At 44.3% G+C, this 27283-nt stretch overlaps 3 protein-coding genes across 3 annotated transcripts; all 3 read right to left on the reverse strand.

Annotated features, from left to right (window-relative positions):
• Nucleotides 1–174: 174 nt before the first annotated feature.
• Nucleotides 175–854, reverse strand: LOC129588019 (uncharacterized). Its single transcript, XM_055482017.1, has 2 exons — nt 522–854; nt 175–456 (listed from the first exon to the last, which is right to left on the reverse strand). The coding sequence occupies exons 1-2, from the start codon at nt 836–838 to the stop codon at nt 417–419; spliced, it is 357 nt and encodes a 118-aa protein (XP_055337992.1). The 5' UTR covers nt 839–854; the 3' UTR covers nt 175–416.
• Nucleotides 855–908: 54 nt separating this feature from the next.
• LOC129587941 (uncharacterized) lies at nt 909–2227 on the reverse strand. The gene is made up of 4 exons (XM_055481918.1): nt 1557–2227; nt 1386–1482; nt 995–1316; nt 909–923 (listed from the first exon to the last, which is right to left on the reverse strand). The coding sequence occupies exons 1-4, from the start codon at nt 2083–2085 to the stop codon at nt 909–911; spliced, it is 963 nt and encodes a 320-aa protein (XP_055337893.1). The 5' UTR covers nt 2086–2227.
• Nucleotides 2228–5282: 3055 nt separating this feature from the next.
• LOC129588018 (uncharacterized) lies at nt 5283–21757 on the reverse strand. The gene is made up of 5 exons (XM_055482015.1): nt 21552–21757; nt 13104–13917; nt 8097–8208; nt 6537–7283; nt 5283–5711 (listed from the first exon to the last, which is right to left on the reverse strand). The coding sequence occupies exons 2-5, from the start codon at nt 13909–13911 to the stop codon at nt 5588–5590; spliced, it is 1791 nt and encodes a 596-aa protein (XP_055337990.1). The 5' UTR covers nt 13912–13917; nt 21552–21757; the 3' UTR covers nt 5283–5587.
• Between the last annotated feature and the right edge of the window lie 5526 nt (nt 21758–27283).

A 27283-nucleotide genomic window follows, 5' to 3' on the forward strand; every position in this document is an offset into this window, starting at 1 on the left:
GGAGGCGCGGCAGACGGTTAAAGGCGGCGTTGCGCGGACTGCAGTGCTGGGTGACTACGGGCCCAGTCCCGCCCGACGCTCCCGGCCAGACGTCGGCAACCGCACCGGCCGTCATCGGGCGCACGGCCCATTCCGCCGGCAGGACCGCCGCCGGGACGCTAAGACTGACGAAGGGGCTACCGTTCGGCCTGAGACGGCCCGCTCCTTCAGCTGCGGCCCCTCGGCATCAGGGAGACCGGCGACCATAGCTCTTTGTAGGCAGGCACTCCCATGGGGAAACGGGGGACAGTGCGGGGCACAAGAAGGAAGGCTACTGCCGGCGTTGGCGCTGGGGTTTCGTAGCAGGCTGGCAACGCACGTCCCGCGGGTCTGCATCCGCAGTGGCGGCCAACACGCTGGATCGGACCATGCTGATCTCATTCCGCAGCGCCACCGGCACGTACCCCATTTAAAGGTCTGTGCAACAAAACCATTCAAAGGTCACTGTGCAGCGGAATGGCGTGAACAGCGTGGGCACTTACACGTTGAGATATTCCCGGATCCCCTTCCACTGCCGTAGGTACTCCAGGCTGCGTACCCAACGCTCGTGGACTTGCGCTACTCTGGCGTAAAGGTCATCGCTGACCGGCGGACAGTGGGCGTTGACGGACCACATGAAACGGCTGGCTATGGCATTCCCGTCCGCATCGCAGTGGAAGACCACGTTGGGCAGCGTAATCTGCATCTGGTCGACGGCCAGCGGGGCGGCCTCATAGTTCAGCGGTACCATCCAATTCTTCTTCTCGCTCAACAAGAGGATATCGGGGCCTTCCAACGGTTGGCTGAACAAACTGAACATGGCGAAGCGGAACAGATACTTAGTGGGGCAGCCGTATAGTTCAGCGGAGCCATTAAATTCTTCTCCTCGCTCAACAAAAGGATATCTGCGCCTTTCAACGGTTGGCTGAACATGGCGAAGCGGAACAGATCGGGCGTAGTCGCGGAAGCGGGTGACCTGCATGGGGAAGAAGTGGTACTCGTCTCCCAAGCCGCCGAAATTCAGGTGGATATCGCGCAGAATGAGCAGCGGTAGACGCGGGTTCAAGGCAAAAAAAAGCTGGTAGCAGACGAAGGATATGTCGCATTCGTGGCGGTGCCCGACGACGATCGTCAGACTTTTCGTGGCGGAACGGATGGAGCCGGACAGGAGTCGGAGCGCGGCGTGGTCTCTTCCGATCAAACACTGAACATCGCCCTTGCTGCAGAACCGGCAGCCGAAAATGATGTGCTCCGTGTTGCGCGGTTCGCTGAGAATTTGCTGCCACAAGGCGCACACCCTGTCAAAAAAACGTAAAGGTTTTGCGTCACTTATGGATAAATGTGCGAGCTGCTTGGTCGCCGCTGACCTTTTGACTGTGGCCTGCGTGTGCAAGTCCAGCTGCAGGAGGATCGCAGTCCAAAGCGGAGGTGGAAGATGAGCGAAGTCGGCACCGTCCAAATCGACTACGGTAAAAGCTACCTTGAAGCAGTACTCCTATTTTATTAGAAAGGTCACTTTACTGATCACTTACGCTGACCTCCATTTTCGCAGCGCCTCTTCCTGCGGCCGCCAGGATGCTCCGTGGAGGCTAAACTGTTCAGTTGCGACATGAGCCCCACTTGTTCGGCGCGATGTTGCTGCAGCACCTGCAGCAACGTGGCGGTCGTCCACTCCGCCGACATGACCTCCATCGGAGCGCTTAACACGATGAAAGTACAGCTGTCCGTTCCGATGCGCAGATGGAAGCGACAGCTGTCATGTAGCTTCTTCAGGGTGTCGTGCCCGCTCATAGCGTCACGGAGACGTTGCACGAGATGAGTTCGGTCGGCGGGACCTCGCAGCACGGACGGAGCCCCGGGGAACGGGATGACCACCTTGGCGTAGTGGAGGCCACTGCCGGCATTGGCGTGCGACGCTCGGGCCGACGGCAATTCGGTGACGATCTGGCAACGGTCCACCACTTCGAAGGTGGGTGCAAGGTTTTCTCTCACTGAATCGCTCCTCGGCGCCGGAGGGGTGGTAACAAAACAGACGCGGTCGTGTTTATCCGAGATGCCGCCCATCATCGTCGCCGCTCGGAAGCGGAAGGGTCCGTTGAGCTTATCCTGCAGCGCCACCTGCACCCTGTTCCCACGTTGCCAGCGGTGTTCCAGGGATCATCGCCCGGCAACGGAGCCAGCCACACGTGACTGGCCTCCATCCAGCGCGCATCCGTCCCTTCGGAATCGCACTCGACCAGAGTTTGTTCGCCATTGTCGGAGATATCTTGAATGTATCCCAGCCAATAAGAATTACGGTCGCTGTCAGACTGCACCACCACCGTGATCTGGTAGCCAAAAGAACGGCCATCCGACGCCACACGCATCCGCCGGAAGGGTGGCAGTGATGTCGAGGATGCCATAATTCCATTCATTTTATAATGGTCACACCGTGTTGCTCGTGGCGTAGCCAACGCTTTTCATGCCGACACCAAGGGGACTTATTTCTGTGCTGACAAATGCGCTGGCTTGACGCTGGGTTATATACTTGTAATGATGCTGCCCCCACAGACGCTTTGCGGATTCCAATGGTTTCAGATAGCGAGAGCGAAGGAGTTGTTTAATGGTGTCACACTGGTGTGCCAAGCATCCGGGAAGCGAGAGTCTCTCTCTTCAGCTCTGATTGCAAATTTGCAATTCCATGTAGGTCAAGTCAAGAAGCAGCAGCGGCATTTAGGGCGTCTGTGACTACTACCACTCAGACCACACTGACAGGCAATGTGGACCAGTTGTGCTGCGCAGATCGAACTGCAACATGCTGCGCGCCACAACTTTGGCCTCTGACACCTTACTGAGTGGGAAGAATGGGAAGAATGGTGTTACAGACAGTCGGACGAGAAAAGTTCCATTCGGCAGCCACATTGCGGTTATTGCACAATTGGTTAACCCGGTTCATAGGACGCGAATAGCGCCGGCACTCAACTGATTCAAGACGCCTTGTGGCTCCGGCATACTTGGGACGGCACAAGTCGTGTCACCGCACCTGTCTTGTTGATTACCGAGCCATGTTGTATGATAAGAAATAACAGAAAATATGCCCTTGCTCGCTGTAATTTTAGGAAATGATTTGTTATTTCCCCAAGCCTAAGCAAAATAACACAATTTGTAAGCGCAGACAACAGAATTTAGAGAAAACTATGTACATGTTAGTTAAATAGGGAGCACCTATCAAGTATCAGCTATATAGTATGATATCAATTAGGAGTCAGTGTGGCACGGAAATCACTAGCCATTGTGGTGAATATGCCTTCCTGCTGCTAGCTCTGCATAAGCGGGTTCCGATTACACACAGCCAAAATCCTTAACATTTTAAGACGGTTCTATCGATAGTCTACCGCGGAACAGTTAAAAGAATGCATGAAACCTCTGCAGTCGCACTGTGAACGACTTACAGTTTGAAATATCCCCGAACCTCGTATCTTTCCCGGGATGGACCAGACCGCTCACCCAGCGCTCATATCCTTGCGCCATCTGAGCGTAAAGGTCATCGCTGAGTTGCGGACAGTGGGCGTTGACGGCCCACCGGAAACGAAGGTATACAGTGCCGTCGACCGCATCGCTGTGGATAGCTCCGCTAGCCAACGTGATTTGGTCTGACTGGAATGTGGATGCTGACTTGTTCTGCGGAACTCTCTGCTGCTGATTCGCCAACGGCAAGTGACCTAACCAACAGGAATGGATTTAAGGAGTTGGGAGTTAGCATTTGATTTATGGGGAAGAGCTGCTTATAGACAATAAGTTATAGTGCAGTTCATCCGGTTTTTTGTAAGTAATAGCGCATACTCGTATGTAAGTAAACCAATGGACAATTTGTAGAAGAGCGTGCTGCGTCTGTACTTTGGAGCGCAGTCGTTTGGAGTTCAAAATATAGTTCGGTTCTGTTAATCTCGTTCATAGTTATATTTACAGAAGCCGACGAGCTAGGGAAACAGGGCCTTCGGTGTCAACGATTAGCCGGGTGACTCGATCCCTAAACACGCAGGCCCGTCTTTAGCTTTTTGGGAGGGGGGCGGGCGCAACTTTGTTCTCCTCGAAAAAGAACAATGGCGCCAGTTCCGAATTTCCCTTTTTTTAACAGCGGGTTTAAGGCCCAAAAAAGCTGCCAGCAGACGAAGGATATATCGCAGCGGTGGCGAGGCCAGACGATTTGGTAACAACATGACAAATGTCCACCACTTCGAAGCTGGCCGCAACGTTTCCCTTTGGTGAAGAGTGGTGGTGACAGAAGCGATGGTGTTGTATTTGTCCGACATGGTGCCGTAGAATCGCTGCTCGGAAGCGCAAGGGACCGCCGGTTCATCCCGTAGCGCCAGCTGCACCATGACCATGGTCTCACGATACCGGTGGTAGTCCGAGGGATCATCGCCCGGAAACGGAGCCAGCCACACGCCAACCCGCGGCTGGCTTTTCGCGATTGGGTGGAAGGTGTGGGCTAAAAGCGCAGCAGTGCGGCGTGGACGCGTTGGCTGCGGCATTCTGTTGAGCCGTTGCTGGTTCCTGCACGACCGGCAACGGAAGATGTTGTGCTGCCTGGGGCGAGAACAACCTATGCTGCCATAATGCACGCACTCGGCCATTGGTTAAAGATCATCAGCAATGTGTAGGAACTTGCAAGTAGAGCACTGGCTGACGTTTTGATGGATGTTTACACCGTGACCTTTCGCCGAGGACAAGTAGTTTCAGGACATTGTGGCGGACATCGCCAGTTCATCTGGCCGACAGACGCTTTGAAGGGGGACATTTGGTCGGTAGGACACCATACGGCTCTATATGTCGTCGCGGGCCAGTTCGACACGGAGACGTTTCGCCGTGAGACGGTTTTGACGAAGAGACATTGCCTCTATCAGACAAAAAATCAGAAAGCATATTAACCATAAGAAGGCATAACATAAGAAAACATAAGAAAGCTTAACGAAAAAAGCCAATGTCATGAAATCTGGAAAAACAGAGCGCGCCGAAAGAAGCTTGCCGAATTGCCGCCTGATTCCATAATCCCAAGACGAATTGTCCGCGACCAGATGCTTTGCGTTAAATGTCACAAAGTTTACATGCCTCAAGGCCGTAAGCTCGAAAGCGAAGTGTCCCAGCGTCTGGATATCCCACGGCGCAAGTCGAGCCTCGGATGTAAGTGCGGCAAAATGTCACACTCTCAGTGGAAGGGGGGTTGTGCGTTAGAAGGCCATTTTGACGCCAGAAAGAACAACCGCTGCGCAATGTCTGTCCGATCTAACTTTAATAGTCAATAGCCATCAAACAGCCAACAATTGGGAAAGCGGGCAAGCAGTATAGATCACACTCGAAATCTAACCAATACAAAAGCAACCGCAATTCCTGCTTCCAAATATAAGCAAATGTTCTCTTATTACCGCTAACGCGAGAAACCCATCGGATTCCTCGAGTAGTGTATCGCTACCAAAAAAACATAAGAATCGGTAAAAGTTTAGCGCCCAGGCGAGGTTTAGTGGTACTGGTCTTGGCCTGTAACTCATGTGAGAGCGGCTACAAAACTATTTGCACGAGCCGCTACTTGTCAAACACGAAATACGTCGTTGATTCCACACACGGCCAATCGGCTCCAGGTGCGCACATCCTCAGTGCGCAGATCCACGTCGTTCCATCCCTTTGGCGTGCCGTCGGCGTGGAACCCACTGAATCTGCAATTAACCACAGATCCGAGGTCAACTAACGTTGCAGTTGTAAGACTGTCTCTGGTTTAGCCGCATTCAACTTTCCGGTCACGGGCGCCCAACATACGCGACAACTGTGTTTTGACCGTCTGATACCGACCCTATTTTCTGCGACCCAGCTCTTTCCAGCCTCACACCCAAAGGGGGCAGATCGTCCGTGACCACTAGCTGATCACTGCCAGTGTTGAACGACAGTCATTTGGAACTTTTTCACGCAAACCCGTGCAGTTTTAGTTTCTCTTTATGATTTTAGAAAAACAATGCACGCCATGTGCTTACTACCGTAGTATCCCAAGCACTGATTGGCGGCGTCATTGGCTCGTCCGCCCCGGCAAAAGACACGTAATAGTTGATACATATTATGGGCATGCTGGATACTGTAACGCGGGCTGTTATGCCGGCCTTCTAATGGGCTGCTTGTTGACCGTACCACGATGTTGTGTGGGCTGTTGATGGAAATGTCGGCACTGCCGGGCGTGAGCTTAGCTGTGAAGCGCAGGTGGGTTTACAGTGACAAAGACGAGCGGGATAGAAACTTAGTAAAATAAACTCAGTTATTAAAAGAAACTCTGATTGGCGGCATTATTGGCACGTTTAGAGTAGGTATATTTGCTGCGCTTCTTCCGGTATACCTATCGACTCTGTGGTTTAACTTGTGCGGACGGCTCCAGACTACAGTATAATGGTAAACGGCAAACTATGCACAGATTAAAAATAAACCATCAAGTTCATGCTGCTTCTCCACTCCCTAAAACACAAGCTGTACAATACATACTGTACTTCGCAACTCACACTGTCAGATAGGCTCGGATCCTGTCCCATTCAGCCGGATACTGCAGATTGCGCACCCAGCGCGCATGCACGGCCGTGACCTTGGCGTAGACGTCGTCGGTCAGCGGCGGGAAGTGGCTGTCCAAGGCCCACATGAACCGCTGCGCCATGCTTTCGTGGCCATCGCTGCTGTGCAGCACCAGCTGCGGGATCGTGATACGCAGGGCCTCGCCCGCCAGGACGCCGACGTGAGCACGGCATTTCAGGCGCGCCATCCACTGCGTTTCGTCGGGGGGCAGAGGAACTAAATCGTCGATGACGTGGGGGGTGGAACAATAGAGCAGCTCGAAGATGGCATCGCCGAACATTTCATACACGGTCCAGTTGTACAGCAGAACACGCCGACAGCACGCGTCAAACTCGGCCGGCTGCATCGCCACTGCGTACCGCAGTCGATCTGGTTCCGCGCCGTAACAGCGATATATCGAATATGGAGCACATGTTGTAACCGTACAGCCTTTGAACATTATGGTCGGTACGGTGATTCCCATGGCTACTAACAGGTTTCTCAAACGAGCGGGACTGCTGAACAGCTGCAGCACCGTGATACTTTTGGTCGCTGCGTTGACCGTACGGCTCAGGAGAGACGCGACTTTACCGTAGTTCAAATCGGGAGACTTTTTGGTGCAAGAGCAGGTTTCAAAGCAGATGCTGATGTGCTCCGTTGCTTGAGGACGGCTGAGCAGCGCAAGCCATAGCGCACACACTCTGCAACAACAGCCCAATCAACATTATAACCTATACTGCGCAGTAAAACGTTCAAAACACCATGCACGCGGTTAAAAAATTAGAACTGCAACTTGCGCCCTAGCTCCACTGAATTTTGACAGAATCAGGAATGCAGGTTGTACCGCACATTAATTATCGAAGTTGCACCCTCGGGGTGAGTACGCTTGAACGCCATGGTGGAGGTCAGCAAAGGCTCATTTCTGGGAACAAATACCATTTCGGAGGGCACAACTTTGACGCAACATTCCCCTCCTGAAAAAGTCCATCCCCACACGCACTACACGGCAACCGCCTCGTCAGTGAGTCGCCCATGTTAGGGGAAGTTAGGGGAAAGAGAACCACTGGTGTTCTAAGTGCTACCATTTTTCTAGATTTAAAAGATTCCCCGATTCTGATGTCCTAGCCGGACTTGCTCTAAAAGCACTTCGCCAGTAGATGTCGCTTCTGAAAAGGTCGCTGCAATTATTTCATCTCGGTAGCAGACTAGCAGGTAGCCCATGAAACTGCTGTGTTTGACATACTCTCAAGTCGGCAAGGAAATTTAACTGGCCCAACACAACACACGCTCATTATCAAACTGAGAAAACTCCGCTGCAGCAGGCAAATGATACAACACAGCTTAGAATTGCAAGCATTATTAGACTCTTCAGGTTTATTCAAATTATTATGACACGTTTTGTAGCTTGCAAATGCAGCCTATTCGCAGTGCTTAGAGACTAATTCAACCGGCGCAACGGTCAATTTCGATTTTCGCTAATGGGTGCGCTACTCACGGGATAATCCCTACAGTACCGTTTAAGCCTCATGCAGGAGTGCAGGTCGTGATGAGCAAAAACTTCGCAGAGCAGGAGAAGCGGTAGATCACTGATCACAGTGTCCGAAGATTGTATAGCCGCTCGCATATCTAAAAGCAGACAACAATTTGCGCAAAACTGCCAAAAACACTGCTAAAGATTTTTAAATCAGTGACGAGCACTATTCGCAAACGGTCAAGAAACTAAGCATTATCACAATACCAGTGTTAAAATTTGTTAACAACCCAAAGTATACAGAAAAACGATTGCATTTTGCTTGTGAATTTCGAAGCGTAAATACTTTACCAATTGCGCATAGGCGCATCGCGCACTTACTTACATCGAATTTCACCATGCACTTACATACAAAGTAGGCAAAACCGCGCCTTTTTGCACAGCTTGCGTGTAAGTATGTACGGGATAAACCTGACCGCGTGCGCACAACAGCCATGACGCACAGACTTCGATAAAAAACTCAAAACTGCGCTGACAACGTGTTTTCAAAGTTCAACCACATCATTGTCATCTTTTCACCGTAAATAGTTCTATAAGTACAACCTTCACTTCACTCACTTCACTGTCGAAAAGCACCCAAACAAAGCGCAGAATGAATAATTAAAATAATTAAGATCAAGAAGTAAAGAATAAGAAGTAAAGTTAGATTTAAGAACGCTTCTAGGTAGCCAGATCAAAAGCGGGAACCCGCAACATTGCTACACAGTGCAACATAACTTCATGTCAGATTCAATTAGAAAATGCAGAAAAAAATCCGACCAACTCATAGACTCATACAGCATACCAGTCTACATAAATTTAAATTATTAAATGCTAATAGTTGACTTACCGAACTGTGTACAGGGCTGTCCAGCAGTATAACTGGCAGTTGAGTGTTAAGTCAAATTCAGTAGAAAACACAAAAGGCAGTACCTACGGCTGGGTAGCCAGCAAGCAGGGTTCCCTGCGATGCGACGGCAATAAGTGTCAAGAATATTACAAATCACACAGAAAGCCACATGGATTCTAAAACCTTGTGGCCTTTTTTTTAATTCGTAATACTCTTGGCGATAATCAAGATCAGTGTTAAAAGATGATTAAGACATTCTGATGTGACCAGGGAGAAGGAACGTATCTGAGCCAAGCACCAACATTCGCCACTAATATTCTGGGATCCCAGAATGCAGGCTTTCCTCCACTAGAACCTAGTAAGTTAAATCTACATCTACTAAAAAAATTATTATAAACACTAATTTTTAACAAGTTTAGAGCAGAAGCTTCTAAAGAAGGCAAGAAAACTAGTCTTCGCATTGCGATAAATCCGTTGGTAACTTTAAGTATGGGGAAAAAATCACGTGGTTTCGAATTTTACTATTGGCGGTGGGCAGCCTCGATCTAACTCAACATGCTGACCCACCAATGAAATCGCAGAAACGCGAAGTTTGTAAGTCGCTGGGCGTCGCTTAGACCCGTTACAAGGCACGCCTATCTTCGTAACGGTTTTCGTTGACGCCCCCCGACAGACATCGAGCAAAAAGCGACTTACATCGAAGCCCAGCCAATCGGGACTTGGTACGCCTATTTCTCGTTTCGATGTAAGTCGCTGCTGCTCGATGTAAGTCCGCGTTTTGACTCTGCGCATCCTTTCTACTAGTACAGTAAATTCAAAAAGGAAGCAAAGTCGGCTCTTGTACTGTTTTTTATAAATCACTAGGAAGCTGCACTTTTGCGTGCATAGGTAGAGCGGAGCGCAGCGTGATTGGTTGGAGGTTGCTCGTCATCGGCTATTTTACTTCGTATTTACTTGACGAACCGTTGCATTTTTCCTGGCGTACGAAGGGTGCGTTTAACGCGTGACAGCCCAAGTGGTCGCGGGACATTGCATCGTGGGACATTTCGCCACACGTTTTTCGTCGCAGCGGCTAATTTGTTTTGCGATAACGCGTTTTGCAGCCGTTTTGTTGTGTGACATTTGGCCACGCGACTTTTTGGGATACGAAGAAAAATTATCGACTGATTTGTAGCAACGAACAGTCATAATTATGACTATTTGAAACAAAAGCGAGTTGCCCATAGACAAAATGTCCGTAAAACCAAATGTCCCGCGACGACCTGTCGCGTAGCCGTTTAACGAGCCATGTACGAGATTTATTTATACATGGCTGTTTGATGGTCTTCCTTGGTTCACTGAAATGCTGTTGTTTCGTCTTTATGCCGATGGAAGACAAAACGGAAATGTGGCCGGAACCAAGCTTGCGGAATAATGCGAAAGGTTTTTTAAAACAAATTGGCACTATACGAAGTTTTATCGCATTGGTTCCCCTTAGAGTTTTTTCGTCACGTAATTTTGTCCCACTTATCGTTGGTCATGACATTACAAGCTGGTGAAGCTGGGCAGAAACTTTTAATTATTGGCCCCAGGATGGCCAAGGTCAAAAAGAGGAAGGAATAATTAAAGGAAGGAAATTCCATGGTCAAACAGAGGAAGGAATATGACCTTGGCCTACAGGATAGAGAAGTGATGACGTAATAAGAAGGTTGCAGAATAAGGAAGTGATTGCGTAATAAGAAAGTTATCTTCCGGCCAAGGTCAAAAAAAGGAAGGAATAATTAAAGGAAGGAAATTTTTTTGGTCAAAAAGAGGAAGGAATATATTTAAAGGAAGGGATGTTTTTTTTGACCAAAAAGGAAGAAAATTTCGATGGTAAAAAAAATGAAAAACATTTTCATTGTCAAAAAAAGAAAGAAATTTCGATGGTCAAAAAAAAATTTTTTTGCAGTTAATGCGCTAAGAAAATTTTTAAAAAGTTTGGGGAATTAAGTACTTACGCGCTACTGTCCGTTTGATCAAGTAATGCAGAATAAGCGTTACAGAATGAGCGTTATAATATGCAGAATAAGCGTTACCTGTTAATTTTACGGTAAGATTACGTACGGCGCAAACTGTTCTTATAGAATGTTTTAGAAGTCTGGCGTTTAAATAATAATGGTGCGGTCTTTCGATTATACTGTTATCAAATTTATGCTGCAAATCCAAAGATTCAGTGTTAAACTTAAACAAACCATAGTATGTTCACAAAGATAGGTTAACATGCCACAAAATAAGCAACCGCAAAAGAAGTACTTAAGTAAACACAAAATTAGTAAGTGCATCTGACCACAAATTCCACAATGTACACTACATATCAGCTGAACAAAATAGGATCAAGGAGATGTTAATTGTTGTCAAACCAACGAAAAATTAACTGCTGTCAAAATTAATAGTTCTCTCCGAAACTCTACGATAACTTTGAGTTCTTAAAGTGTAAAATGTATTGTCAACTGAGGTGCCGGTGTCCGTTTGTTATAATCACAATGATGGATTCGTATGTACAGATACTCAACATCATCATCGTGAGCAGGAGGCTCCATACTTATTATTAGCTGTAGTTGCGTCACATTAATAAGCCAAATTAATTGTTACATTAATTAGTGTCAGAGGCACACGACTGCGCCTGGTGCGTACGGCCCACACTGGACGTACTTGCACCATTGCTTGCCGTTATCGCCTCTCTCGCTGTACGTACGTGTGCTGCTGCACTGCACTCATATCCGCTGAAGCGGATATACGCAGCGCATACACTGAGCCACACTTGCTCTCTCGTTCCTCTCTCGCAGTACGACTCAGCGTTCATACGCTCGCGTTGGATAGAGTCCAGTCTGCGCATCATCACACAGCTGATGGCACACAGCACGTGTTTGCCGCCAGTTGCTTCTTTCACGTCTGGACAGACGCTCAAGAACCTTCCTGGCACACACTTGCTAGATTTAGCCATCACGGCTTTGTTCTTGCTTTCCTGCTATTACGCAGCATTGTTCCCCTTTATTTGTCAATAAAGCATCACTCGTGATCTCCTCGTGCTTGTCTGTTACATTAGTCACATTAATTGGTATTTGCGAGAATTTGTCTAGAACCCGACATGACCCACGAATTTGCTACCGGAACGTGAGACTACACCATGCCCATGGTGCTTTACTGAAATGAGTGAATGAGGAATAACGCATGCCAGCATAATTATGCAAACTTTCTTACCCTATCTGCCACTGCTTCTGATATGAGTGCATTCTGTAAAAAAGGCAGGCGCCTTACTCCTACTGATAAGTCACGTATCGTTGCAGGAACACAGAGTCGCAGACTAAAAAGTTATAACTCCCGCAAAAACGACGCAAAGCATTTGTCTGTTGTGTGTTAACCGTTAACAGTTAACGTGCTGCGGTGTATGTACACTGTAAATAAGGAATATTAATAGCAGGAAGTATTAAGCAGGATATGATTTTTAAATGGGGCTGCCTCATCGGGCATCAAAGGCGACCGCCACTGCTGTTATTCTTTCATTAAGAGGCTGATTCAGGCCTCGACGATTCAGCACATCAAAGCAAATAACGTTGTACTGCACTGCAGCACTACCGTAGTTGTTATGTAATTCTACTGCATTTGTTGTTGTTGAGTATTCGTTTTTCTGTTATTTGTCAACAAAATATTCCTAGCACCAAAGCACACTAAGAGCACGTTTAATTACTTGTTATCGCAAAATTAATAGGTTTTGCTGTAACGCTTAATCTGCATTACTTGATCAAACCGACAGTAACGCGTAAGTACTTAATTCCCCAAACTTTTTAAAAATTTTCTTAGCGCATTAACTGCAAAAAAATTTTTTGTTTTTGACCATCGAAATTTTTTTCCTTTTTTGACCACGAAAATTCCTTCATTTTTTTAAACCATCGCAATTTTCTTCCTTTTTGGTCAAAAAACATTCATTCCTTTAAATATTCCTTCCCCTTTTTGACCTTGGCCTATCTTCCACTTCCGGGACAGACAGACAGCCGGACAGACAGACATTTTCGTAGTTTTACTGAATTAAAGGACCTTCGCTGCGCTCCCGTCGATTGTACTTTATGGATGTTCTTGCCACCGTCATTGCCCTGCTCTGGCTTCATTATCACTACTGTACTCTACCGGAGTAGCACTTACCTTCGCCACCGAGCCCGCGACCATGGCCGCAAAGGTCGCCGTAATCAGTGGGCGGCCGATCGGCCCGAGAGTCCACGTGGGCTTGCAGCAGTGCCGACAGCGCTGCCACCGACTGCTGCTCGGTCTCCACGCCGCCTGCCCGGCTGATGATGATAAACGTGCATCCACTGGCTTCAGTGCGAAGATGGAATCGGTCGTAATAAGGACAGCCACCCATATATGCCACATCCTTTCGATACGTTCTACAGCAACGTTGGATTATACGCGACTTGTCGGCGCGGTCGCGCAGAACCTCTTGCGCCCTGGCGAACGGAATAAAGTGCTTGCGGAAGATTAAACCGCTACTGCGGTACAGCAGCGCCGGCTCGTCCCACGCCGACTGCCCGACAATTTGGCATACATCCACCAGTTCCGTCCGAGCAGCGGAAGACCCGCTACTAGCCCCAGGTACATCCGTTCTAATATAATACATATTAGGTTCGCCCAAAAAAGTGACATTATTGAGTACCACCGCCCGGCGAAAGCGGAGTGGCCCGTCGTCCTCATCACGGAGTGCCACCATTACGGGGACGTCTTTCCAATCGCTATACCGAAGAGCCGACAAAGGCCACACCCGTCCCGCATGGATCCAGCTGGCGTGGACCTTTTTGCAGGCAAAGTGGATGAGAGTATAGTCCCCGACGATATCCTGAATGTGGCCCAGCCAATACGCACCGTCCTCGTTGCGGACCGCCACCGTGTTGTGATAGCTCAACTGGTTGACATCCACCAGCAGCCGCTCATACGGGGGCATCGGCCAAGAGTTCATAGTGATCTAAGCAGCAACCGAAGGTGATTAGCAACAGCTTCCACTGAGTACGGCAAACTGGCAATTACTGCAGATTCTTTGTAGTTGTAGTTTGTAGTACTTCCCAGGGCACATTTTCCGGGTCCAAATTCAGAAAAATCTGATCTTTGGCAGAAACATAGTATACCATCGTAGCATATTTAAAAAAATAATTTCAGCTGCTGACACTCAAAGGGCGTGGCCAAACATAATTATTAATTAAGTAATAGCACATACTATTGCACTGCACTAGTCTAGTACTCTAACAGCTGTTTGTATCAGTGTAATAATAATAAATCAGAAAATTCTCATCTTTTGCCGAATGACAGTGTACGACTATAGCACGTTTAAAAAATAATGAACTCTAATATTTACCACAAGTTTCGGGAGCACCTGCACACAGTGAGGAAAAGCAAAATCCAGATTAAATACAGTGGCAATATGTGGTACATACTGTTGCACTACCGCAAAGAATCGCAGCTACAAAACGGTTTTTCTACTCTGTCGTCTTAGAGTTTGCACATTAAATTTTTCATTAATCAGAATGTGGCAAAAGTACGTTTCTGCAAGAGGTGAAATTTTCCTGATATGCTGTCATTTTATAAAAGCCTGTGCGGGTATAACGCTAGTGCAAAATAATAACATGCAGTATTACTTACTTATTAATTTTGTTTGGCCACGCCCTTTGAGTGTCAGCAGCTGAAATTATTTTTTTAATATACTACGATGGTATACTATGTTTATGCCAAAGATCAGATTTTTCTGAATTTGGACCCGGAAAATGTGCCCTGGTTAGTAGCAGTGAGAACAATACAAGAAAAACGCACGCTGCGTGCATTGCCAGACGGGAGCGAGAGTAACAAAAATAACTAAGTGTAATTTCCGTTACCGTCCTCGTCCGCCTCACAAGTTGTACGACAAAATAGGCTCACGGATAGTACGCAATATACAGTCAAATGCCAACGCATGTTGGTTTATGAAGGTTTTTCTCTTGTAATGTTGGCTTATGAATTTGGTGGACAACTTCTGTCTAGGCCCGCTGACACTGTGAGACGTTTTGCGGGAAGCAGTAAGTCTCCAGTTAGACTCTAACATTTGTTTGAGTGGACGTCTCGGCCTCCTATTCTCCCGTCCGATTTATCTGTACGTGAAGGGGCGGAGTTAGTTCGTGACAAAAAAGTACGAAAATAAAGTACTTGTAGGACGTGTAAAACATATATGCATTTCCTGCCATAAGGGAATTTAACTCCTTTGGGTGGGTGAGCAGAGATGCGGCTCACGTAAAGCGACAAAATCTTTCAAAGGATTTCAGCGTATTGCGCCGTGGTGCAGTGGTACTGCCTACGCGGATCTAACGACGTAGCCGGGGTTCGATTCCCCCATCGGCGCCTTTTTCAGCCGTATTTCGGTTTCCAGTGGATAGCGCCCTGGTTTTAGGTGGGAGGGGCACCGAGAATCGAGAAAACAGCAACATAGCGTGCTGCAAAATTGTCGAAAATTAAAGAAAAAAAGCAAAACCGGTTCAAAATTTTGTACAGCAAGGTGTGAAATCAAAAATTACATGGAGTGGGCATTTTCGCACGAAGCGCGAGGCCAGCAAACGTTTCCACTGCGGAAACTGCGAGAAAGTTCATAAAAAATGTTAAGCATAATTAAATTTCTTTTGCAGTGGACGTTACTAAAGGTCAAAAGCAATGCTTTATCATGTACAGTATATGTACTGAATTTAGAGAAAAAGTTAATTTGCGCGCAAAGCATGCACATGTTCTTACTGCTGAAATTTCCAAAAATTCGATAAAAACGGTTTCAAGCTTTGCAGAAGTTCCCCTTGGAACACGGCTTATTTTAATACAAGAATAAGATTTATTTTGTGCTATGGTTATATGAAACATAGATATTGTGGGACGAAGTACCTATAGACACACAGTTAACGTTAACTAAGTTTTATTCATTAAAGAGGTACTAAATTTGCGATTAGCGGGAAGCCGACCGCTGCCGACGTACAAACGGTTTGCGATTGCAAAAATCGCTGGAAATTTTACTAAAAATAATAATTTCTGTAGTTTTTCTCGGGTTTGGTTTTCAGCCTCCCGTGCCCCATTAAAAGTAGACAGGTGATTGATATTTATTTTGGTACTTGTATCCACATGTGTAGTCACTCGTAGTTCGCGTGGGTCACAGTACCCCTTAAATCAGCACTTTTTTGGCGGAAAAAAACCAAATTTTGTAACGATACAAATTTTGTCGATGTCGGACATGAAGTATACCGGTAGAAATTGCATAAATCCTGGTCGCACAGAAAATGTTGGGACTGTCTTCTAAGTATGTGTATTACTAATTATGAATTTTTGCATTTGTTTTGTGGTAAGTCAAAGTTTTAATGACGATTTGAGTGCAGGTGTGATTGTTGCCTACTTGTGTCTGAACGAATTAATAGTTCGCGCTTGATAAAACGGTAACGAACGTGTACAATCCGTACATAATTAAATACTGTTATATACAGCTGATTTCATTTCGGAATACTCCTGGAAACTTAACAAACTCCCAGTTTTCTGTGCGTTAGGCCGGTAACAAACCATCGGCATCCAGCACAACCTTACTTGATAGCACTACAGGTGCACTTGGATTATGGTGCAATTAGGCAATAAAAGTGCATTGCACATTATCGACGATCAAAAGTTAAAGCAAGGCGATACAGCTGCACTGCGGCTACCCGACACTGCCCAGAAAAACGGTTGAAACGATGTCAATATCTTTGACTAAATGTCTTTGAGAATGTTGCCAATTTGCTAATACATTAGCTCATATTAATCATTAGCTGCCGGATAGATAAATTTTGAATATATAGCAGCGGATTAACAAAATATTTTACATGGTTCAATGCGGTGTTGAATGCGTTCGACTGAAAACTAAAAAGTCAAGTATGACTTAGGATATCACTGTCAAGTTTTGCCGCGCGCAATAGCAGCGCATGGAATCCGCAGCCGTTACGGCGCGACTCTGTGTGAATTACTGATAAGATGCTTTTTTCGCATCGATACTCCTTACGCGTACGTGCGCGCTTGCGATAATTATGCCGTCTTTAACCGGTGCATGTCACAAAGCAATATTGTGCGCAGCACTTTTCAAAGGTTAATAATTTAATTAGGATAAGTGCTAATTTTAGCTTTTGTGCTGCCACTGCTACGGAAAATATAGTGAAACAGCCGTTATGATCGTTGCGGTTCTGGCTAGCATGCTTGATGCTAGGAACAAAGGTCATGAAATTTGCGTTTAATTCATAATTACAGTGTACTCAGTGTATGTACTCTGTAGTTATTCGATGTTTTTCGCATTCCGGACACTTTGACAATATGATTTGCAAACCGGACACCACAGACACGACATTCCTTTAATATTCCACATTAGAAGGCGTGATAAGTGGCTTTATTATTCTCGTAAACAAGCTTGCATAAAATAATAATTATTACATATTCAGTTTTTGATAATTATTTATCAAGTGGAACAACATGGAAAATGCTTTGTCCAGTACGTGAATCGATATTTTCAGATTGTCCGAATACGAAAAACAAGTAGAAAGGATTTTGTAGTCAGTTATTATTAGGTAAAAACTTAAATATTCAATAATAATAAAAGCCTAATTTTCAAGGTACACGGTCGCAACGTACAATAGAGTATACACCGCACCTACGTACAAAATGCACTCTCAATTACTGCATGGCTTTATACGAATATCAGCAGCACATGCATTAATTAATTAATACATGACCTTTCTATATTAAGAAAGAAAGACTCTGTAGCCAATGCTTTTCGTAAAGTATTAAGTTAATCGCTGTAATGATTATAATAAAAGTCACAACGCCCCATGAGCAAAATTGAACTTACTGTTTACTGTTTTGTGTTCGGTCTTTGACAATTTATCCTTAATACACAGTTCAGCGCCATGCATTCTAATTAGTGCAGAGGGCGATTTGCAGACGTAAAGTGTATAGCAGACTTATGCATAGGCATTAATTAACGTATAGCTTAATCATCGTTGTATTGTACGCTCATGCCACGTGTACGTGCAAGGGTAATTTAAATTATTTTTTACAATAAAGGTGTATGAACATGAGCGTTTTTGCTTCTGTACAGATACAAGCATAAATAAAATAATGAAACAGCACATAATGGTTTGAGTTTGGACAGTGGCAATGTAAAGCTCAGTTGCCGGCAAATGTTTGTCAGCTGAAATCGGTTTTTGTGTTTTCCGAAAGAAATATGTTATATCACGACAGCTTTCATGCTGCACCAGATAAAACGTAACTGCCCAGACGTTATCAGTCGGCGCGAAAGTGATTTGAGTGAATCGACATGCACTCTTGTGTATCACATGCCGTTTTTTGTGTTTCGCTCACCCGAAACACACAGATTTGTGGTTTCACGTAAATATTATTAGTAGGGGTGCCCCCTCTTAAATTCGCCACTCTTTCTTAGCCGCCGCATTGATTTTTACGCATATCAGATCCAGTAACAAAATTTTGAAAGTTCCTAAAATTCTGGCAGTACTTTTAGTGTGCGGAGTGCGAAGTCGCTTACCGATCGAAGAAACGGCACGGAATGCAGATTCATCTTAATTCTGGAATTCTTCACGGTACATATATAGTGAGTACCACACTAGAGCGTCTGTACATGTACGAAAACTTCCGCGGCTAAATTTATGATTCTGAATTACTTTGCTGCATGAGTCTTAGAGCGTTTTGTGCCCAAAACTAAGATTTGTATATCGTACTGCACATTGGCGTGAAAACCGTTTGTGCTCGCAACACGTCCGTTTGGAGAGTTCTCGGTGAAATAAAATTCCAAAAGCTTAAACGCAGGAAACTATACTAAAAGCCTCATTATCAACCGGTTTTCTTCAAATTTTCCAAGGTAGCACATCAGCGGGATCGTTGATGTTACACCGAATCAGGTTTCCATAGCTTGCTATTTTATTCGTCGGTACTGGCTTGAATGAGTTCCTATAGCGTTCTACAATTGAAATGCAAAAATCTGTCCGTAAACTGCAAAAATGCACAGGCATGGCTTTTTTGATATTTGCGCTTCGTGTTTTGAAAAGTGTCTCAATTATTTGTAATGCTTTCAACGAACAGTGACCTTTAAAAGCTGTCTGGAGTTATATAAATTATTTAGTTATTTTATCGAAATCCAACCATGCCATAAATACTGATTCCTTTGTTAATAAATTTGTTTTATTTTATTTATTCGAAATAATTTTCACTAATTTTACGAATATTCAAATATTTGAAACTGATGGCTGTGAGCCTAAATCACAAGTGTTATACATGATTGCTGGATTTTAATTTTTATGCCGGATATTCTTGAGCATTTTTTGCTGGATATTTTACTGTTTTATGAGTATTTGTCGGAAAATCAAAATTTTTTTGAATATTTTTGTAACACTTACTAACAAAATTTAATCGCCGCAGCAAAAATTGCTCAACATATATACACATATACGTATAATATATATCTGATTGGCTGAGTTAGCGCTTAATTAACCAGTTCCGTTTTGGTTTTCTTTATAAGAAATAATAATAAGATTAATATAACTATAAGAAAAATGCGAATGAGAATTTCCCTTCCATCCTTGCTTTTAAATAATTTAGTATAGTGTACGGGGTTTTTTAGACTACAATCTTACAGATTGTAGTCGCAATACAGTCCCGGTATACGGTCCGGTAAACGATACGGTGGGACACCGTATCGGAACCGTATCGTTAGCACATTAGAGCTGTCGCACTCATCACAAACGGTGTAATCCAGTCGAGTCATGCTTTCGTGAAGAAACGTGAAAGTTTCAATCAGCCTTGGCACTTTTGTATGAGATAAACTGTGTCCAGCTGTAAGTCATATCAAAACTGAAATTCCAGATTATTTTTCGATATCAGAACATCTAAATCTGAGCGCCAGTGAACGTTTCTAGGAGCATTTTTAATTAACACAGAAGTCTACGGAATCTGAGTGAACAGCTCGCGCAGAGTACTCCAACTGCTCCGTAAGCTTAGCATGGTAAACGCAAATGGCTGCAGAATCGTGAATTTTTGGACAAACCGCTCCCACTTGGTATCAAAAAACTTCAAATAATTTTATCCTTCTTTTGATTTACTCTGCTTGTTAATCAAGAATACTTAAAGCTTACTCTACCAATTCAAAAATTTCGTGTTTTGGCAACTGCAGCCGTTGTTATGGAGGCCACCGCCACCGCGAGTGGTTGCCATATCGCTGAGCACAACGGTATGCTCGACGATATCTGAGCCTTTTACCGTCAATCCTATCGTCAAACGGTCCGGTAAGGGTACGCTGTGATGACGTGCAAGAGCCTATCGTATATCGTACCGTCTATCGTAAGCCTTTTTGTGCGTGCGACTACAATCTAATGACTGGTTGTGAAAATCTCTCTGACGTTTTCATTTCTTTATGTGTATTTATATTCTTCGAATTTTCTGTGATTTTGCAACTTTTTTTGAATTACCTAATAACTTCGACCCTGTATTATACGGTACATCCTGATACTTGCGGCTGTATGCGCTTATTTTGACAAAAATCCTAAATCAGTCTGATAATTCATTTGCTTCATTTCAAATTGGTTTTGGGGACACAATTAGTCGACTACAAATTCTTCATTTGATTATAATTGTTGTTGAGCGAAGCTCGCTTTGTACATATTGAGAAATAAAGTACAACAATTAGTAGAAGTAAGTAAATCTGCTGCCGGATAAGTGAAAAGCAAAGTCCACGAAAACTATCGAAAGTAAGCAAATATAAGTCAATCTTCAAAAACGAGTGGTAAAAATAAATGCTCTATATATTGTGAAGAAGTTGTACTACCCAACACAATAACTGAAATATTTTTTTTTATCTTAGTACTTTAATAGCTATAGAAGCAACAAACATTTTTTCACACATTCTACACAAGTTCATGAGAAGCTGAAATATGAATTTAGACATACTGCGAAGCCAAATAATAGTCTCTTTCATAATGCGAGTCTTTACATGCGGTTTTGCTGCTGTTCTTGTGATAATTTTATAATAATTGGTAATAACTGCAACAACTTCAAATTTCATTTTCAGCCACTAAGAGTTTACACAGCACCAGCATTAAGTTTTGCATATTCCTAAGATTCTATCGATACTACGCAGTAGTTGAATACCTATTAACTCTGCTGAAAATTTGCCGATCGTAACTCTGCGGAGAATGTAGGTTTACTTTTAGGTTATCGAATCCAACGACAGGATAATGACAATTAACTGCTAATAATTCTTATTCATGGCTACAGGCATCAAGTCGCAGTGTAGCAACTAATAAGACGATGTACGATACACTAAGTGCATGAGTATCGGCTTCTAAAAGTAGTAAACTTTTGCCAGTCTTCCTAAAAACAGTAATCAAATATCAAGTACTCGTATCACTGTATCAGCAACTTTACAATGGATTAATGGCCATAATTTTTCAAATTTCAATAAAGACGGGCATTTAATGCAGTCGCCTTCGACATGCTTTAATTCAATACGTTATTTCTATGCTCTCGTGCAAACAAAATGGTAACATAATATCTGTAATTTACGTTTCTGCAACTTACCGTCCAAATGGTTAAAAAAATCCTCGGTCATATAGTTAGTGAATGTGAACAATAATAATCATATCATTATAACGCACTGGAAAAATCAGTAACCAAGTTCGATCGAGATTTTCTACCGAACGTTTTTACAAAGTCGAGGCCGGGATCTCCATTCCATGCGTGACAGTGCAGCCTTGCCCGGGTCGACTAGCTTGCACTAAGCACTGTACGCATGCAGTTGCGACTGCGCAACGTGCTGTCTGATCACGGCTGCTGCTAGCGGGCGTCTCATCGGTTCTTAATACGGTTCTTAATACACAGTGCAACATGTTCATTTCCTAGCAATGACACAGTATGTATATAAGAATTAAATTTTTATCAAATTATAATTTGCTAGCAAATAATAATGACGGGAAATTTTTCGTGATTTGTATTGGCATGTTTTAATTTTTATTCCGCACTGCCAACAATAAAACTTTTTTTTAATTTTTTTTATTGGTGCATTTTTACATTTTTGTTCCCGCTGCCATATGCAACAAGAACTTTAACACAGTTTTTTACGAATTTTTATTGGAGTTGTTCCGAAAATTAAATCATACTGCCAACGTTAAATACGTTTTGATTATTTTATTCGTGTTTTCTAATAATTTTATGGCACATTGTTGAGTGAAGACAGCAAAAGACAGCATTTTCAAGTACAAATAAATCTTACGTAACATGCATAAATGCCGAATAAATTGTGGACCGGAAGTGGTACCGCGCTATTTAAATTTGGATAACTTAACAACAAAGTAATACTATGAAAAGTGCAGAATGAAATTAAGGACCGGAAGCAGCAAGTACCACGAGATTAATCTTATTAAAAATATACATAATATCAGACGTACAACAAATTCTACTAACTACGTATCTTGTAAGCCCAAGAAAAACCCAGAATAAGATCAGAACAAACTTGTAGACCGGAAGTGGTAGTGCGTGATACATTTAAGTAATAAAAACTGCAAATCCCGGGATTAGATCCAAGTGTGTACTTGTACCGGAAGTGTTACTGGATTGAGTGGATTATTAATAATTTTTGCAGTTAATGAAGCAGATAATAATGTTATTATTATTAATGTTATTAATATTATCATAATAAATACGGTAATACACTAGATCCCGAGCAATTCGTGAACCGGAAGTGCTACTGCTGTAACTGCATCACTGCATTGTTTTGATTAGGTAACAGCCATCAAATAACAAAAAGGCAGGCTCGGGCACACTACATCACATTCAAAGTTTAAACATTAAAAAATTGTTTCAATTTTAAATTAAAATTTAAACATTAAAATTAAACTCTGCATCACTTAAATGACGTGAATGGGAAGAATGGTGGTAGAAACAGTCAGACGACAAACGTTTATACTGCAGTCACAAATTCTGTCTACAGCGCGGTTATCGCACAAGTTTGACCCGGACGCGAGTTCAGAGGATTCGAATAACGACTGCCGTCAACTGAACCAAGACAATTAAAACAAGACAACTTTATTCACCCAGATTTCTTCCGGCAGGGGCACACTGTGCATTGCACCGTATGATAATTGGAGCAGACAAGAAAATTAAATAAGAAAAAGAGTTTCAGCTTAACATATAGTAGCAAAAACAACACTTAACACAGAATAAAATTAACAAGTTCCACAAATATACTATACACAAGGATGTCAGATCGAATTCATTGTCAGACCGTTCGCAACATTCAGTAAGTCGAGTAAAACGAAAGTGGCTTGGCAGTCTTTCCGTGGTGCGAAGACCGTCAGGCTTTTCGTGGTGGAGCGGTTGCGGCGAAATACTGCGGTATGATCCCGATTTCCGCCTACTGCGGCATTTTGCGGCATCGTTGCTGCACGACTGGCAGGAGAGGTGGACGTGCTGGGTGTTGCGCGGGTCGCTGAGGATCTGCTGCCACAGTGCACACACTTTGCAGGTGACAAAGGTCATGCGTGGTGTACAGGCTTTCGGGCGGGCAATGGTTTGTAGTCACTGACCTTTTGACGGTCGTCTGCGTGTGGAGGTCCAGGTGAACAGGGATCGCGGTCCACGGCGAAGCCGGCAGACGAGCAAACGCGGCGTCGGATAGACCACCCAGGGATACAACGGTCACGTAAAGGCACCACATAGAAGAGTTAATTGCATTAGAACGGTTAATCCACGTATGTTTTTCTGCATTCTCGCACCGGCTCACTTTTCAGCCACCGGGACTCCAGTGTTCCGTCAACACCGGACGTTGCAGTTGCGCGGCAAACCCTGTCTGGTCACTGTGATGCCGTTACAGCATCTGCAATAGTGTGCACGTAAACTATCGCTTCGTGCCGAGCAGCACGTGGACGGTCAGTACGAGCACACACAGCACGCAGCATTTCAAATCAGCAGAATTAACGAAAAAATATAATAATAAAAGAGAACACTTTAAACCAGCAAACCATGAAAGAATAATATTTTTTTCACGTGGACCGTCAACGCCCACTGTGCGCCGGTCGGCGATGACCTTTGCACTAAAGTGGCGCAGGTGCAGCAGCGTTATGTGCGCTGCCGGGTCCATTCCGGGCAGTGGTACGGAATTGGGGAATATTTCCATGTGCAAATTATGTAGCACTCTGCTGGAATGATGTGGACTTGCCTGGCTGAGCATATTGGCGGTGCTAGGCATGCCGCATGAATGAAATGATTGAATGGGTCATTCAACATTCAAATAATGTAAAAAGACGTCCGCACATAACATACCTTACCATACCCCAAAAACACGACAAACAAGTCTGCCGAAAATTCGAAAGGCACAACCGTCAATGCTGCACTAACAAGGTCACTGGTTGAATGGCCAGTACTTTCTGTAGATTGACTAGTGGTAGTCTTCAAGCCCTGAAGCTAAGTAGGCCGACCTTTTGCGAAACCGCACACAAGGAAGCCCATTCAGCTTGACCTCAGCAGGCAGCCAAACTGCTCGAAAGTAGTCGGATGGCAATCGATTTCTTTAGCAGTAGCCCGATTGGCTGCTGCTGCTGCTACTTCTTTTTTCTTTTAATGGGCAACAGCCAATCCACATATTGGTATGCTTCCGCAGGTATACACTAATTAAAATGATTAAATTTTAAACATTGAAAAAACACCCATAATCATTATTGTCATTCAAAATCTTATGATGTGCACTCAAGGTACCCAAAACAGCTGCTGCGTTTCCTCTTACTACAGCCAAACTTAATCGCTGTCTTAAAAAGGCCGTGGATCTAGGCTCTCCTGTAGCGTCGCGGATCTTTCGGCCAACAAAACGAATCAGTTCCGCAAACGATGTTCCAAAAGTTCCGAACGTCTCGACCGCCAGAGCGTAGAAAAAATGATAGCACGACAACTCTATGACCTTCATTCCGCTGCCCGACAATTTGATGACCGACAAATCGCTGACCGACAGTTCGCTTTTTTACAAACTGGCTGACCGACATCTTGCTGAAACTAATTTGCTGAACGACAGCTTACTTGTCGTTCAGCGAAATGTCGGTAATCGACAACTCACTGACCGACAACTTGTAGAAGACGAAAACTTGCTGACCGACAATTCGCTGACCAGTTCAACGCACATTAGCGATATTTACGCGAAAACTAGAATCTTCGTTGGTTTCGTAAAAAGGAAGCAATGCTATGACAGTCATGACTGAAATATAACTTTTTGCCATTTATTACGCCGTATTAAGTTCACGAGTATGTTATTGTCTCAGCCAATATTAATTATTTATTAATAACTGTTCAAAATGTTTTAATGATTACACCGGTCTTTTAGGTTTCTCACGTTTCTTAAATTTCTTGGGTTTCTTAAGTTTCTCAGGTTTCTCAGGTTTCTTGGGTTTCTTAGTTTTCTTTGTTTCTTAGGTTTCTCAGGTTTCTCAGGATTCTTAGGTTTCTTAGGTTTTTAGGTTTCTTAGGTTTCTTAGGTTTCTTAGGTTTCTTAGGTTTCTTAGGTTTCTTAGGTTTCTTAGGTTTCTTAGGTTTCTCAGGTTTCTCAGGTTTCTCGGGTTTCTTAGATTTATTATTTTTCTTTTGTTTCCTAGATGTTTTATGAAATTTATTCGAACGCGTTCGCAGAAATAAGGAGAAATGGAGGACTGGAGTTGTCTGATTGCTGCATAATCCGGCAGCTGTCAATAGCAGGAGACCTGGTTGTGGTATTCGATCATAATTACATAAATTGAAGGTACCGTTGAGTGAGCGGAAATGTTTAATGAACTTTTATTTCTTTACAGATAAATGTTTTTAAAACGTGTTTCGGTGAAGTTTTAAAATAAAAACGCGTGATTAAAAAATTGAGTTTCACAAGGATTTGATGGGTAACAGAATAAATTTGTGGTCAGCGAGTTGTCGGTATTTTCATAAAACGTCCGTCAGTAAAATGTCGGTCAACAATTTAGTAAGTAAGCAAATTGTCGGGTAAACATTCTGTCAGTCAGCAAAATGTCGTCAGCAAATCGTCGGTGTCAGCGAACTGTCGTTCAGCAAAATGTCGTTCACCGATTTGTTGTTTCAACAAACTGTCGGGTCAACATTTTGTCGGTCAGCAAATAGTCGTCAGCAAGTGGTTGGTCAGCAAGATGACCCTCAGCGAGTTGTCGGTGTGCCATAAAAAATAGCCCAAGCCCTCGACGAATGCCGTACTTCCGCCGCTTGAAATTTTCCGCCAGTTGTGCGACACTCCCGGCTTTCAGAGAGCTAGCATGCACATGCGACACGGCCACAGTATCCCAACAAGTTGCATCCCATACCACGGCCTTTCCTTCGCGCACAGAAATCAAAGTCATCCCATCCGGCCGCTTGCCGTCCTTGTCAGACAATCCAGCCGGTTCTCTTTGGCAGGGATAGCCGGCGAGCTCCAAGCCGCGTTTCGTCTCATTGTTCAGCTCAACATGTCGCGACCATCTGCCTTTGCTGCTAGGACAAGACAAACCGTGGTGGCCGTTTGTTTCCACTCGGCTTCCACAGTTTACGCAGTCGTGTTCCTCCACAACGGGCAGCTACTACTTCATTCATTCAGCATCATCATCATTCATTCAGCTGCTACTTCATTCATCTGACCAACGTGGAAATGCAGTGTGAACTGTGCACCGTAGCCTGGTTAAACAGAGAGACAGGAGGCCCTCTTTTCAACTGGATTACGACAGAAACAAGAACTAGGAGCACTCGCTTAATTATTACGGTATAAAATATAAATACAGTGTCAAATTAATGACTGAGTTCTTGGAATGTCCTTTACAGTAAATTCTGACGGCTGTAATTGAACATTTACCAACCGTTGAACAACCCGTTCGCCAAATTATTACTGGAATAGAACGGAAAATTATTCAGCGCATGTGTCCAGTATAAAAATCTTCTTGGGTTCTGCCAGCATAGAAACTGACTGGCACCAGCGACCCGAACAAGGTGCGACTATTACAACTTGATCGGAGAAACATGGCTTCCCCAGCAGCGTTGCCGCCATTCCGACGAATGGTGGTGGAGGCCGATGGGCGTTCCTTTGGCTACCAGAACACCGTGGTGGTGCGGGCTGGCAATGACGCAGATGTCTGTTGGTTGGGATACATTCTGGACGTATCTACAATGATATTGGCTATCAGACCGTAAGTAACCGACAACCGAAACATCCGGTTCTTTTCGAGAACATCCGTATACGATGTTGCAATGTCAGAAGCGTCAAGAACAAAAGCGAAGAAGTGAAATTATTTTGTTCGAACAGT

The sequence above is a fragment of the Paramacrobiotus metropolitanus genome, unplaced genomic scaffold (assembly GCF_019649055.1).
Source record: "Paramacrobiotus metropolitanus isolate TYO unplaced genomic scaffold, Prichtersi_v1.0 Parri_scaffold0000027, whole genome shotgun sequence".
NCBI lineage: Eukaryota > Metazoa > Tardigrada > Eutardigrada > Parachela > Macrobiotidae > Paramacrobiotus > Paramacrobiotus metropolitanus.

Coding starts and splice junctions, on each gene's coding strand:
- LOC129588019 (XM_055482017.1), bottom strand. CDS start 838: ATGTTCAGTTTGTTCAGCCAACCGTTGGAAGGCCCCGATATCCTCTTG. Junction 457..521: donor ATCCGGGAATATCTCAACGT/GTAAGTGCCCAC, acceptor TTTGTTGCACAG/ACCTTTAAATGGGGTACGTG.
- LOC129587941 (XM_055481918.1), bottom strand. CDS start 2,085: ATGATGGGCGGCATCTCGGATAAACACGACCGCGTCTGTTTTGTTACC. Junction 1,483..1,556: donor GAGGCGCTGCGAAAATGGAG/GTCAGCGTAAGT, acceptor CTTTTACCGTAG/TCGATTTGGACGGTGCCGAC. Junction 1,317..1,385: donor ACGCAGGCCACAGTCAAAAG/GTCAGCGGCGAC, acceptor TTTTTTTGACAG/GGTGTGCGCCTTGTGGCAGC.
- LOC129588018 (XM_055482015.1), bottom strand. CDS start 13,911: ATGAACTCTTGGCCGATGCCCCCGTATGAGCGGCTGCTGGTGGATGTC. Junction 7,284..8,096: donor TCCTGCATGAGGCTTAAACG/GTACTGTAGGGA, acceptor CTGTTGTTGCAG/AGTGTGTGCGCTATGGCTTG. Junction 5,712..6,536: donor ATCCGAGCCTATCTGACAGT/GTGAGTTGCGAA, acceptor GGTTAATTGCAG/ATTCAGTGGGTTCCACGCCG.